Here is a 14,906-nt window from a genome sequence, read left to right on the forward strand (position 1 = left end):
AGGCTTGCTAAGAACAGTGTATGTCTGTCACGCACTGAAAATAGTCTGAAATACTTTCAGTAGATTAACCCATTTATAATCAGAGAGTCCTGCCCATTCAAAAGCTAAAAACCATTGATTTTATTCATTCAGATTCATTATTTGAGGATAAATGCCAAAATGATTGTGGATGGATTCAGATTTTGATGGGTCTGTAATGATTTTTGGTATCCATTATCCAGAAACCTGTTGTCCAGAAAGCTCAGAATTATGGAAAGGTTCTCTCCCATCAACTACATTTTATCCATTATCAAAATTTCTAAAAATGATTCCTTTATCTCTGTAATAATGAAACAGTTCCTTGTACTGTAAGATACAATTAATCCTTACTGGAAGCAAAACCAGCCTATTGGGTTTAGTTAATGTACATCATTTTCTAGTAGTTTGATGATCCAAATTACAGATAGATCTATTATCCAGAAAACTCCAGGCCCTGAGTATTCTGTATAACAGGTTCCATTCCTGTATATGCTATATCTCAATGTCTATCTGTGTGAGAATGGGCACTAATTAATTCAATCATAACATGCTTTTGAAGTCCAAACTGATCCAGCCATACCTGTATTTCAGCAACCCTAATGACTCAATACATGGAACGTGACATTTAAAATTCAAAAGTTAAATAGCTGCTTCCTATGACTGTCTTGTTTAAAGATGGAAAATTCATTCAAAATCTGTATTTTTCATCTCAACGTTTAGTGTAGAGCATGTAATTTGGCTTTGGATATTTAATACAGACAATAAGGGGGTTATTTACAAAGTCCAAATTTTCGAACATAAAAATCTGATCAACTCAGACTGCCTGAATGGACCTTATTTATCATTTAAAAAGTCTGAAAAAATTGGGTCGGGTAAAAATCCGATATCTTCGGAGCTTTGCCTGACTGGGACCTTCCCCATTGACTTATACAGGACCTCGAGAGCTTTGAGATGCTGGATTTTCGGATTTTTTAAACTTTTATGACCTTTCCGAAATTTAATAAATTCCGAAAAAATTTTAGTTTTTTTTTAGTCCAAAAACTACTAATTATTCGAATTTCAGATATTCGAAGCATACTAAATAACTTATAACACTTATAATAACACTTATAATAAATAAGTGTTAAAAAAAGCTAATTTCCATCTTTACTCTTATTGGTGTCAGTGTGAAAAAGCCAAGTGCAAGCTATTCTGTATGCCTTGCACTGTGTTGCCAAGTATAATGACAATGATCCTGATGATTGAGAGCTGTAGAGATGTCCCATATGTTTCTGACTGTAGCTTTCTCTTCATCTTCCTCTTGCTTAAATTTCATTTTTCCCACCTCCCTCATATTTGTTGCATTTATGCTCTTTGCTTCACATCTCTCTCACTCATGCACATATCTACATATCATTGTGAGCCTCAGGCTATGAGATCCAAGACCCATCCAGATGCCAGTGCTGGTGTCCAAAGCTGAGCCTGGATCACAATCTGCTAGCTCTCTAAGAGGAAGTCTGTCTATGTGCATTGGGAGCCCCTCTCCTCCTCCTTCTTATGCTTATTTCCTCTTCAAATATTTACTTGGCTGAATGATCACTCCTTCTGCCTGATTATATTTCACACCATCAGGATTTGTTTTCATACAGAAGGAATATGTGTTAACTCCAAGGTTCATGGCTCAGTATAACACTGAAAAAAATATTACATTTCTAATTATAGAATTTTCTTTAAAGCCTTGCAATTAATTTATAATGATATTCATTACACCATTTTATATCAGCAGTCTAAAATATATCTTCTTCTTCTTACTAGAGTTCATTTAGCCTTTTGGTTTTTATAGGAAATACATCCAGGGGCCAATTCTATCAACTTACGTTTTCAAGTTTTTTCAGATCAGTTTCAAAACTGTGCCCATGGCTTTTTAATGTCATCTGGTAGATATGTACTATATGTCTTGTATCTTCTGTACATTCTATAGTCACTGGACCACAAAGCCATATCTTGTTTATCCTGGGTAATTCATCCATAATTTATTTTCTCTTGCATATATGCCTGATAAATATCACCACATAATATACATTAACAACAATGTGATATCGCTTGGTTTAAATTCAACATTTTCTGTGCCCCTAGCCCTTGTTCTTCCAACCTCCGCCAAGTCCAAAACAGACCTCCGCTCATTTTGCAAATTACTGGGTCTGGTATGTTTCTCTCTAGAAAAGAAAAACTAAAGTTGGATTGCAGCACTTCTCCCTTTCCACATTGCTTGCAACTAATTAACATGTTATCCAATTTATATTCAAGGATGCCAGTTTTAAGAAATCCCTTTAGCGAAGCTCAAGTGGTTTGTTGAAAGAAAAAAGGCATTCAGGGGAGACCCAGGATACCAGCATTCTATAAATAAGAACTTAATCAGGGACATATGAACAGAGTGCACTACTAATTATTTAAGGATTTTTTTATTATGCACCAAATATAAAAAGGCATGCTCTGTTTTATACAAACACGTGTATTTTTTTTATCCACCTAAAAATCTTCTCTGAACATAATTTGCCACAGCGATATAGAAACATGGCAGTATCTGGATTATGCATATGCATCTCATACAGCTACTACAGAATCAGTGTGTGTTATCATTTCCCTTGTCTCCACTTGGGCTTGTTTAGAAGATAATATGCATGAATATACAGTGCTTTGTTTATATGTATTATTTAGTTTACATATTCTCCCAACTATCACCGCAGACAGTGATGTAAAACAATTGATGCAGAAGATCCTCCTGAAATATATATACATCCTCAAAGCTTATACTTACCTTTGAGAGCTAATGCACAGAACTTCCTTCCTCTTTGGTGTATGTGAAAGGTCCACACCACTAACCTAGCCCATGCACGCTCTCTTCCCTGTCTGGCACACAATCGCCCTGGGACAGTACCCTAAATCTAAACTCCTTGTCGTTGCCAGCTAGTCCTAATTAACTCTTGTTTCTAGAGTGAGCTACTAACCCGACTACCTAACTATCTATTCCTAGCAAGGATCAGGTACCCACCTGGTATGATTGCCTATTTCTCCTGTGGGTGGCATTAGGCGAAAGAGGAAGTGCACAGCTACTGCACTTCCTTATATAGGCTTCTGAAGGGGAATTCCCTTACAGGCTAATCTTATGGGTTGGTGCCCTCTGCTACTTACAGGCAGACTGACTGGTCGCATATGTGGAAGGTTCTTCCAATGTTGCAATACCTTTTCTGTTGTGTTTATTTTCTCTCTAAATCCTACCCCTTATAAAACCATTGTGCAAGCAATCCATAGGTTAAATTACGGCACTGAATTTATGGCTGACTTTATGCTATTAACACTTTCCATGTTATGGTCTTTTTGATCTTTCCCTCCTCCATGTTGCCAGTAACCAAAGAATACAGTTATTTGTACAATAATAATTATATGCACTACAAGGTTTAAAACATAATTATTTTGTTCTTCGATTAATTTGAAATATCTTCGGCCAATATACCTAGGAACCAGCCGTATATAATTTGGCTTTTTCTGATAGCTGGCACTTCTATCTGTATATACTATCTGTATATTCTCATTTTTTGGTAATGAGGCAATGGAATATTTATAGCTTGAGCCGTGACCTGTTGTAGGGATGCTGGAAACACACAAAGGGGAATGTAAAATCATTCACTGGTGAATATTACATTGCGCATTGTCGCTAAGCAAAGGTTAGCATGAACACCTGCTCTGGAGCTTCGTTACATATTTTTTTTACAAAAAACGCTTTGCTATTGCAAAATTATATTACCTACACTGCGCATTTTTGCAAAAGCTATTTGTTCACAAACATTGCGAGGAAATCATTGAGGTCTGTAATCAGCCAAAAAGGACACAAACATGGTCGCTAACACTCGCAAAGGTATTTGCAAACATTTTTTGTGCTAACAAAACATATTACATTCCCCAAATAAGGTTATGTTACATTAAAGCTCTTTGCAAATATGGATAGCAACTTTTTGTTCACAAATGTCATTGATTTGATTTTGAAATTTGAAATTTCTCAAATTGAATATGCAAATATAGGCTTGGATTCAGTTCGGTATTCAGCCAAATTTTTTTCCTGAATGATTCAATATTAGCCAGAAAGCACAAAAGATGGATTCAGAGCAACCTTAGTATTAAAATTTTGCATGGAAGGTGTTAATTTCTATTTTATATAAGCTTATAATAACACTGCAGGCTGTGCTGGGTGGTGTACCTTTGTGGCCTTGTGTTAGCTCTTTGAGACAAGCAGCATCCTGCATTCAAGTCAACTCATTTCCATTCACTTGGTAATTAAAAAGCAGTTGATTTTTAAATTTTTTGTATGGGGGACCTTATTATACCATATTTTGTTTGTTTAGGAAATACGATTAACAAAATATTAAATAATTTAATTATTAAAGGTTTTGAATGAAGACTTGCACATGGGACATAGACCTAGCAATGTCACCAGGAGCTTCTAGGAAGCTCTTGATGAGAACTTAACTTCTTTCCAGAGAGACAGTATTAGAGAGGACATCTATAGCATCCGAAGGATTAATATTCATATGACACTTTCCAGCTGGAAAGGAAATTAAAGTTTGCTGTCATGAGTACTTATTTTGCGGCACATATTAAAATGATAATAAGAGAATGTATAAAACAGCAAACAATTACTGCCCAGCTTTGATACATTCCCCACAATGAAATAGACAAAGACCTCTAACTGTAAGTACATTACAGCTTTGTAAGTAAAGCAATTAGTGCCAGAATGGTACAATAAGAAATTGAGAGCCTATACTTAAGAACTTCCTATTATTTAGCGTAGCTCTTTGTATGCTTGAAGCTTTATTAGGAAGAACAGACCGGCAATGAGAAATTTCAATATCCAATGGAGTGTTTATGCCAGAATAGCATTTCATGCTGTTAGAAAATTGCCATTGATGGGAATTTCTGTTCTTCACATAACATGCTCATCTCCGCAATATTTATTCTAAAGATGAAAATGGAAATATACATTTATATCCTGTACCCTTAGGCAGGTACTTGAATATGTTATAGTATTTAAAATATTTCTCAGTGGCAAATTTCATATGACCAAATTAGCTGTTTGAATTGTGCCACATCCCTTATGGTAGGTCTGTTAACAGATCTGAATATCAACCGGGGTAATAACCCATCCATTTTTAATTCTTGTGCAATGTAATAAAAGTCATGAACATTAAATATATGTGCCATGCAAAACATTAAATTTCTACACAAATTTAGGAAATGTAAACCCTACCAACTAACAAATTAACATAAAATTGTGCAGAGTGCATCTTTGAGCACTTTTCCACTTTTGGTTAAGTATTGTTTTTTAATCTAGTATTTAAGATATTATCGGGTTTTACACTGCCAACTGCCTGACAGTCTGTAAAATTTCAGAACAGGAAAGTCTTCTGATGTTGCTCTGTTTGCAGAGACATCTGACATTTCTCTGCTCTGTAATAGGCAATTTTCCAATTCTGCCAGGTCATTTAGCAGAATTGGGCAATTCAATATCATTAATTTTGCAGTAATTGTTTACATCTAAACTAAAAAATATATTAGAACATTGTAAACTCCAAAAAAAAAGTGCACTCATTCGTTTGTTTTGAGGGTTTTCAAAAGCATTTAAAGACTGCCAGGAAAAAAGAATACATGTATAAGATCCATTATCTAGAAACCTGTTATCCATAAAGCTCCAAATAATAGAAAAGAAAACTCCCAGAGACTCTCAACTAAGTTATAATGAAGGAACAGTCTACATAGCATATAACATATAGGCCCTGTCCAATACAATTTTTATCTGTTATCTGCTATGTAACTTGTGTATTGTCTCCTTTTTCCAGCCTGAATGACTGCCCCATGGTGATACAGCAGCTTGTTTATATAAGTATAGTAGTCCTTCTAAAGTAGGGTTGCCACCTGTCCGGTTCTCCAAATTAGGAAATCCGGACAGGGATTTAATGTGAATGAATCAGCCACTTCACCGGACCCTCCCCCTGACCTGCCCCACTCGGTTTGCCACTTGGCGAAAGGTAGCAAACCTATTCTGAAGCAAACACACCAGTTTTACAAGTACATTATATTTGAATTGCTTTGATACACATTCACTTTTTGGTGCTATTTTTCCTTTAGTTATTACTATGTAGTGACGGGCGAATCAGATTTGATTCGCTGAATTTGCCGAAATGCATTAAAGTCTATGGGCTGCAACATTCTTTTTGACACTCCACAAATTGCTCAACAAATGATTTCATCCATTAGAATCTATGGGCATAATTTTTGTGCCGAAACTTGGTGACAATTTCACTCATCACTATTACTATGCTAACTAGGGTTAGTGGGAAAGTGAGAGGCTATGGCAGGGAAATGAGCAGAGGCAGAACCGTTCATATAATGATTATCGGGTGGTGGAGAAGGTAACAAAAGGGAGGGATTTATAGGGTATTACAAATTTATCAGCAATGTACTTACCAGTAAATTTGTTACACCAGCCCTGACCCTAGCTGGACATTTATCAACTAGGCTGGCCAAATACTGGCCTGGTGTCACCTTTTTCTGTCTTCAAATTTCCCAGGGCAAACGCATGCGCAGTTAAACGAAAGCTGACTTTTTAGTTAAAATTTGGCTTTTCATTCTACTGTGCATGCACAGCCGCACAAAGACAGACGAAGACGAAAGCAGATCAATCCGTGGTGCTCACTGGTATAACCCTGGGCCGGTGCAGTTTTCTGCTGATAGGAGCGCCGGCCCAGGGTTTCAGGTAAGTAAATACAATCACTTGGGGGTGCCTAACATTTGACACCCCCAAGTGCACCAAGCCTTTCCTTCTCCTTTAATGCTAACATGTTGTGTCACATAAGAACAGCTTGTACTGTCGTGTTAAACCTATCCTCTCAATAATAGAAAATCTATCATGTGATAGATTTGACTGTGTGGAATACACTTTATTTGTATGTACATTGTGGCAGTGTAGAACAAGTGAAAATGTCAGATTTTGTTGTTTCATAATCTGTCAAATACATAATTTATCAGAATTTTTCATTTGGTTTACAGACTAATGTAAACGTGAAACGTCTATGAAATCTATTTACATTAGAGGTTCATTACAGTCAACCAGTTGCACTGTACAAAACCTTATTTTATTCCTTAACGTGGCCTCGAATGCAATTCTATATACATTTAAACAAACTGATTCATAACTCTCAGATGTTCTAGACCTGCACAGTTATGGGTACTGTCATTATATTCTGCCCATTGTTAGTGCCAGCTGTCATTGCTAATATGAGGGGAAGGTGTTAATAGAAATATCATATACTTCAAGCTGGAAAGAATCCCCCAGGTGTAAGTTAATGACTTGGCATTGTGTGTGCTAAGAACCTTGCGTATGAAGAGATCCCACATGGGGTGCCCGTTTAATCGGTTCTCTGCTTCAGGTCATTGTGAGCAAGTCATCTCAGACTCAGGGAGCAGCAGGGAAAACGTTCACTTCAAGCAATCATTTCTACCCCCTAATAATCAGGCACAAAGCATGCCAACTGGTGGTTAAAAAATAATATAAATAATGTTGGAAGTGTTTGGGGGAATAACTCTTCTCTGTAACCTTTTTAGAAGCACATGGAGCATTAAATTGCTTCTCTAAAATCATTGCTTTCCTATATTAAGCATGTATGGTAAAACCATGAAGTGCAGAGCTCAGCACTTAAGCAGAAATTAAAGGGCAGCCATCTCCCCTATTCTAGACATGGTCTTCTGCTTTAATAGTGTGTGGTGGTCTTGTCTCTACTAAGTCATACTTTATGTGTTGCCTTACTATTATGTCATACTTGCACTAATAAATCACATTTTATAACCACTGTACTTTCTGCAATTAGCCCACTCATTTACAGTTTGTTTGTTTTTTAAAAAAGTTTTACAGAAGTTTATATAGCTTATGGTAACTATTTTATCCTCATTTGATCATTCTTATGATTATTAGAATGATTATTAGAATGAGCAAATGTATTTGTACATATTGACATATTATTCAGTACTGTACAGAGATTCTGCGTCACTGAAATCAGGCCCTATCCCAGTGGCGCTTACATTGTACCTATCACATTCTTGAGCACACACTATGGTCAGTTTTATCAGGAAAAAATTAACCCTACTGTGTGTTTTTAGAGAGTGGGAGAAAACAGGAGTGCCTTAACGGAAACCTTCTCAAGCACAATGAGAGCATACAAACTCTTTGTAAGCAGTGCTTTTCCTGGAATACAATTCTGGACCCCGGTGCTAAGTACTGCACCATGGTACTGCCCATTTTGCCTTTAGTCCTAGCTTCTTTTATCCACACAGAAGAACCAAATAATCTACTCTGCCAATTTGTGTAGAAGCTGCTCTTGATGTGTCACATGTATAGCTTTAAGGATTTATGCAACAGGCCGTAGTCACTTGTACATTCTGTACTTTAATCTATAAGTGCTTTAGTAACTAGAGATTAGTGCAATAACATCCAAACTCTATAAATCCTACCACCTTGAAAATGAGTAAGTTGAGTCATTAATGAATATCACAGCCTTTGTATTAATGATACTGTCTCTTAATGACTGGCTGGCGGTTAATGAGATGAGTTTCTGAAGTTAATGAAGTCAACTGTCATCAATGAGTGTTTCTTATTATAAAGAATTAAAATGGACTTCTAATGACATTGGTTGTATTCAAATGATTGATTAGTGCTCCTTCTAACTCACTGGTGATAACCTTTTATTCACCAGTCTATATAGTGCTGTGTTGTAAAAAGCATACCTTGATTTTATTTTACTGTATATGTGTGCATTTGGTGCTAAAATCTTGAATGAACTTGACATGGGAAAAAATGGATCTGAATTTTAAAGGAATGTCTATAATGACAATATTTACCATTTAAGGGCAGAGACACATGCGGAGATTAGGGGAGATTTAGTCGCCCGGTGACAAATCAACTAATCTTCCCTCACAAGGAAACTTCGGGCAACTACGGAAACTAAGTGATACGAGTGCCACCCCGCCGGAAATTTAGATTCTAGATGCCGGGAAGGCATTGTGGGGAGATTAGTCGCCCAAAGAAGTGGCGATTTGTCGCCGGGCGACTAAATCTCCCCAAATCTTCACGTGTGTCTCTGCATTAGCCTATTTTCTCTTTCTTCACCTTAACCAGATTTTGTGTTTTTGGGTGCCTTTGCCTAATTTTTTTTAATAATTTTAAGCTATATAATGATTCGTGAATTTTGTAATAGCAGTGTCACCTGCTGGTCAGTTTCATTGATTGTATGGTCGGAGATATATACATTCAGAAGGAAAACAGAGAAATGTTCAGGAAAGAAACCTCAGATGACCTTTCCCTTCTCTTTCCTAAGCAGAGCATCTTCAGAACAGTTCTGTGTCTTCCTTCTGAATGTATATATCTCTGACCACACAGTTGAAGAAACTGAACAGCCGGTGCAATTGTTATTACAAAAATCAATATATTAGACGTTAATAAACAGCTTAGAAATGCAAAAAATAATTAATGTAAGTAGTAAAAGTGCTTAGGAAATCACCTTGAGTAGTTTTAAATTGATTTTTGAAGGTTTATATATCCTAAAAATTAAGTGGAATGTGCTTCCTTTTATTTTCTTAATTTTTTAAGGAGGAGAAAATAGATCACAATCATTTAGGGGCCGATTCACTAACTTCGAGTGAAGGATTCGTAGTAAAAAAACTTCGAATTTCGAAGTGTTTTTTGGGCTACTTCGACCATCGAATGGGCTACTTCGACCTTCGACTACGACTTCGACTTTGAATCGAAGGATTCTAACTAAAAATCGTTGGACTATTCGACCATTCGATAGTCGAAGTACTGTCTCTTTAAGAAAAAACTTCGACCCCTAGTTCGCCATCTAAAACATACCGAACTCAATGTTAGCCTATGGGGAAGGTCCCCATAGGCTTGGCTAAATTTTTTTGGTCAAAGGATAATCCTTCGATCGTTGGATTAAAATCCTTCGAATCGTTCGATTCGAAGGATTTAATCCAACGATCGAAGGAATATTCCTTCGATCGAACGATCAAACTATTTGCGCTAAAATCCTTCGACTTCGATATTCGGATTTTAATTCCCAGTCGAATATCGAGGGTTAATTAACTCTCAATATTCGACCCTTGGTGAATCGGCCCCTAAGGGTTTATCTGTTTATTGTGGTTATACTGTAAATAACAGATAATGGACTATAAGGGGTAGATTTATCAAGAGTCGATTTGGAAATTTGAAATTCGATTGTTGCGTTTATTCATGGTCAAAACTTTCAAATTTGACCAGGGAGTTATTCAAATTCGATTAGAGTTTTTTAAAGAAAATTCTAATTCTAATTTCGAGATTTATCATATTTGACAATTCACCACCTTAAACCTGCCAGATAGATGAGTGTCAATGGGAGAGGTCCAGGGATAAATTTTGAGTTGTTTGCAGCCTTCATGTCATTCAAGTTTTTTCTGAGAAAAAAACTTGAATCAAGTCCTTTAAATCTGAATCGTATCCTATTCAATTTCGGTTGGTCGAAATTTCAAGTTCAAAGGAGTTTATGGGAGTTTTAAAAAACTCACATGAATTCGAAATTCGACCATTGATAAATGTGCCTCCAAGAGTTGCTCAGTTTATCAACTATGTTAATAAATCGGCCCAGTGCCCACTGACTGCAATTTCAGTCGGTGGGCACTCAGCTTAACTTATCCAAGAAAAAATGTGTATATGGAAATATATGTTCTTATTAATACACCAGATTTTTCACTAAACTAATACATAATTCATATTGCCATATTGTGTGTATTTAACATGTGTTACATTATTGTACAACTCCGCATCTCCAAGATCTGTATAATCTTGTATGTTCTTGGATTGCTTTCTACAGATTCAGCACCATCAAATATGTATTTTTGTCCTTCTTTGAATATACGATTATGCCAACAAGAATGCAGAGATGGGACATCTGCTCTTTCCTTCAAAAGAGAAAAAAAACAGAAATAAAACCCGTAATTAAGACCTTTTCAGCTTTTCTGATTCAAAACCGGAACTATTATGCAAATGTTGTGCAATTTTCTACCAAGCGCTTCTCCTCAACCACACTTTGCTACACAGCAGAAATAGTTACTGTACAGGCCCAGATCTAAGCTCTCTCTGAAATGTATTGTTTGTTGTAAATAATATCAAATATCTCCATTCATTACATACCTCTGCCTAGATAAATGCAGATTTTTTAACATTTGTTCAGCAAATGTACAAATAAATAATTGCCACTCATTGGTAATGGCACAACAGAGCACTTCACAAAGTGTATAAAGTTTGTATAATACATTGTCATGGTCAGTCAGTAACTATGCGAATAACATACTTTATATTTATATTTGCTGTGACTGTGTTTGAAGTAATCATCTACTGTATGCTTTGGGGTTTGCAGGAGGCTTTGATTATGGCCAGCATGGACCATCCACACCTGGTTCGACTTCTAGGAGTCTCTTTAAGTCCCACAATTCAGCTTGTTACGCAGCTAATGCCTCATGGATGCCTGTTGGACTATGTGGATGAACATCAGGATAACATTGGTTCACAACTCCTTCTTAATTGGTGTGTCCAGATTGCAAAGGTAAGCACATGTCATCGTTGAGAGGGAAGGTATGTGTTACTGTTTTCTGTTAGTAGTGGCAACAAGATGAGCAAGGCACATCATATAAGGTATACACCATGTATATATGTAATGTTGGTACATCAGCCAAATAGGTATCAGATATTTTGGCTCATTTACAAAAGGGGAGCAGGAGGCAAAGTGCCCATAGGTGCAGTTCTTTTTCTGTATGCCGCATTACCTTCACTTGGCAGTGCTGTGTACAGGGGGGCATGGCAGGAGTAGGACATTAGCATCCCAAGAGCACTAAGGGGTGCAAGAGTACACACTATACTCCATGCACAGAGCAGCTGCAGGAGATGTAGTAGATGAGGAGATGTAGAGATAGGGAGCCACAAGTCTCTATGCTCCAAAACGCTCTGCAGCTATTTGCGTAATGCCCTATGCAGTTCAAAAAAAGTTCAAATAGCTGCTTTTTGCTGTAATTTGCACGTCATCTACATACAGGTATGGAATCTATTATCCAGAATGCTTCGGACTGAATAAGGGGTTTCCTGTAATTTGGATCTTGATACCTTCATTTTATTAAAAAGCATCTAAACATTAAATAAACCCTATATGATTGTTTTGTCACCAATATAGATTCATGCAGCTTAGTTACCATCAAGTACAACATACTGTTTTATCATTACAGAGAAAGAGGAAAACATTTGAATGTTTTATTTTTAATAGTAGTGCATTTGCCATAAGAGTTTCCCTGTGTTTAGCCATCTTTTATATGTCAGTAAATGTACCGGTGTTTTCATATTCAAATATGCTTTCTAGAAATGGTGGCACATTTTCAGAATTGCTGACTAAGTGAATTGTAAAATGTAAATGCTTTCAGGGAAATTGCATTTTCTCATGTTATTGGCCCTTCAAGTGATAAGTATTTTTAAAAACATCAAAATAGACCCTGATTATTCTGAAAATAAAAGGTCCCGGGGTGAAAGGATTTTTTTTTTTTTTTAGAATATCAATACCCTAGTGCTGCTTTTATGATACTGGGCCTGGAAAAAGGCAGTTTTTACACTTGTATTTCCTTCTAAGTGATGTGTTCTGAAACAATGTGGTCCCATGTGATATACTCTGTTTAATGTTTTTAATGTAAACAGCCTGAAATCTAGCAGAAGTCATTCATACTGTCTTTTATTTAATGTCCCTGATGTGCAGCTGGCTCTATAGTATTTCTTTGGAAGATTAAAAGGCTCTCAGCTTACAGCCTCTGACTTTATTAAGCATGAAGCTGAAGGATGTTGTAAGCATGGCAAATTGATGACTCTCAATCTATTACACTTCAGTAAACAGAACATATAGGGAATGAATGACAGGTGGCACATATGGGCTATGGCAACACTTATGCCAAGTGTGCAAATTATCTTTCAGTTCTTATAATTTCTATGTGAGGTGCATGCAAGTGATTCTGTAGAGCGATGAAACATGATTGCATCCAATTTCTTTACAATCTACAGTTTCTTTTTCAACATTCAGTACTTTAGACTGCAGTAAAAGAAACTACAGTCTCAGAAATGTTTATAGATATTTCAATGCAATGAAATACTTTCTTTCCTTCACCACATCTTCAAGGCTCTCCAAGGTGAAGTTCAAAAATGTGTGTGCCGCAGTCTTCTTTGTACAACTTTTCAGATATTTCAGTAGACACAAGGCTATATGGCAAGGAAATATGCCCAACTATTAGTAGGGGGGGGGGGGACATTAACTTTATTCTTCTGTAAGTGGTCCATAAATACCATGCATTGTTCTTCTTAGGAAATCTTATTTATGTTTATATTTGCAAAGTATATTTAAAAAATGATGAAAGGTTTGTTTAGGTTTAGCAGCTTGAATACAACACATGATAAATAATGATATTCTTCAGTTAAATATCTCTATAAGCAAGCATTGATTATAAAGTGTCAATGGTATTCAACACCTTTCAAGTGGAAGTCGATGTGGTTAGACGTAAAGTCCACTTCTTAAGACTGTTCCTTACAAATATTTTAGGTTTTTCTTTGATGAACAGAAAATGATCAGATGTATGAATTTAGGAATTCTGCTTGCAAACCTCATTTTTATTCCTAAAGCTGCCATCGCAAGCGTAAGGTTCTTGTTCCTAGAAAAACTCAAGTGCACCCATTAGTCCCTGTTAACTGAAAAGGAAAGGAAGGTAGCTATTACATATTTACCCTTTCATTTCACTGTGTTATTACTATTATTTTGAAGGTAAGGTAAGATGGTGGTGCAACAATGTTAGTTCACACTAGTTTATGTAGGATATCCAGGTCTACACTAACAATAACTGGGAGAGGGAGGTAAGATAAGGGTTGTTGCGCTTCAATAGAAACTGTAAAGTTAGAATGACCATACATGGGCAGATTTAAGATGCCGATTAAGCCCCAATATGCCCATGTATGAGGGTCCTCGGCAGGCCTTCCTGACCTATATCTAGTCCAAAATCATTGATGTGATCTTCAACCGACAGCCTTGTGATATGATTGGTTCAGCCCATTTTCATTCAATAACAAGATTGGCATATCAGGGCATCTTTCTAATGTATGGCCAACTTTATAGAAGCCATTCAGATTCTGCCATATGGCAGCTGCAGCACTTGAAGGAAATAGCTAGAAATAATTCCATAATGCAAGACAGGACTGCAGTTGTTGCCAATAAGAAAAAAGAGACTGTTACATAAAACAAATGAGTAATTTAGAAACTTCCACACTTAAACCCAAAATGTTAAATGATAGCATCCCTGTAATTATGCATAACAATTCTGCCATTTCTACCTCTACTTCGGGCAAAATCTGATTATACACATAGCTGAATGAGATGATATAATACCTAGGAAACCACCTCAAGATACAGTAAAACAGCTTAGCTTATTATTAGTGATGGGCAAATTTGCGCCGTTTCGCTTTGCCGAAAAATTTGCATCTAGTTTTTTTGCCAAAAATGCGTCAGGGTCCAAAAAACGGATGCCGGCGTCCATTTTTTTTTATGCCGGTGAATTTTCGCGGCCGTTGCGCGAATTTATTTGGCGGTGGCGAATCGCGTAATTTCGCACCTGCCAAATAAATTCGCCCATCACTACTTATTATTAGTCTGTGAATTTATGTTCCAATCCTAATGTCAAAGCCTGGATCACACATTACAATTGCTAATGAAGATTATGTGATCCTTACACAACATATGAAGGGGAGCACTTAA

General features: G+C 36.6%; 1 protein-coding gene across 2 annotated transcripts in view; it reads left to right on the plus strand.

The window, feature by feature from the left end:
* The window catches only part of LOC108703039 (receptor tyrosine-protein kinase erbB-4), a 440,770-nt gene that overhangs the window by 378,514 nt on the left and 47,350 nt on the right, over nucleotides 1-14,906 (plus strand). For both annotated transcript variants that reach the window (XM_018238955.2, XM_041578052.1), the window contains exon 20: nucleotides 11,496-11,681. In XM_018238955.2, the coding sequence (XP_018094444.1) occupies nucleotides 11,496-11,681 (186 nt within the window). The remainder of the gene's footprint in view (nucleotides 1-11,495; nucleotides 11,682-14,906) is intronic.

This window comes from Xenopus laevis, chromosome 9_10S (genome assembly GCF_017654675.1).
Source record: "Xenopus laevis strain J_2021 chromosome 9_10S, Xenopus_laevis_v10.1, whole genome shotgun sequence".
Lineage (NCBI taxonomy): Eukaryota > Metazoa > Chordata > Amphibia > Anura > Pipidae > Xenopus > Xenopus laevis.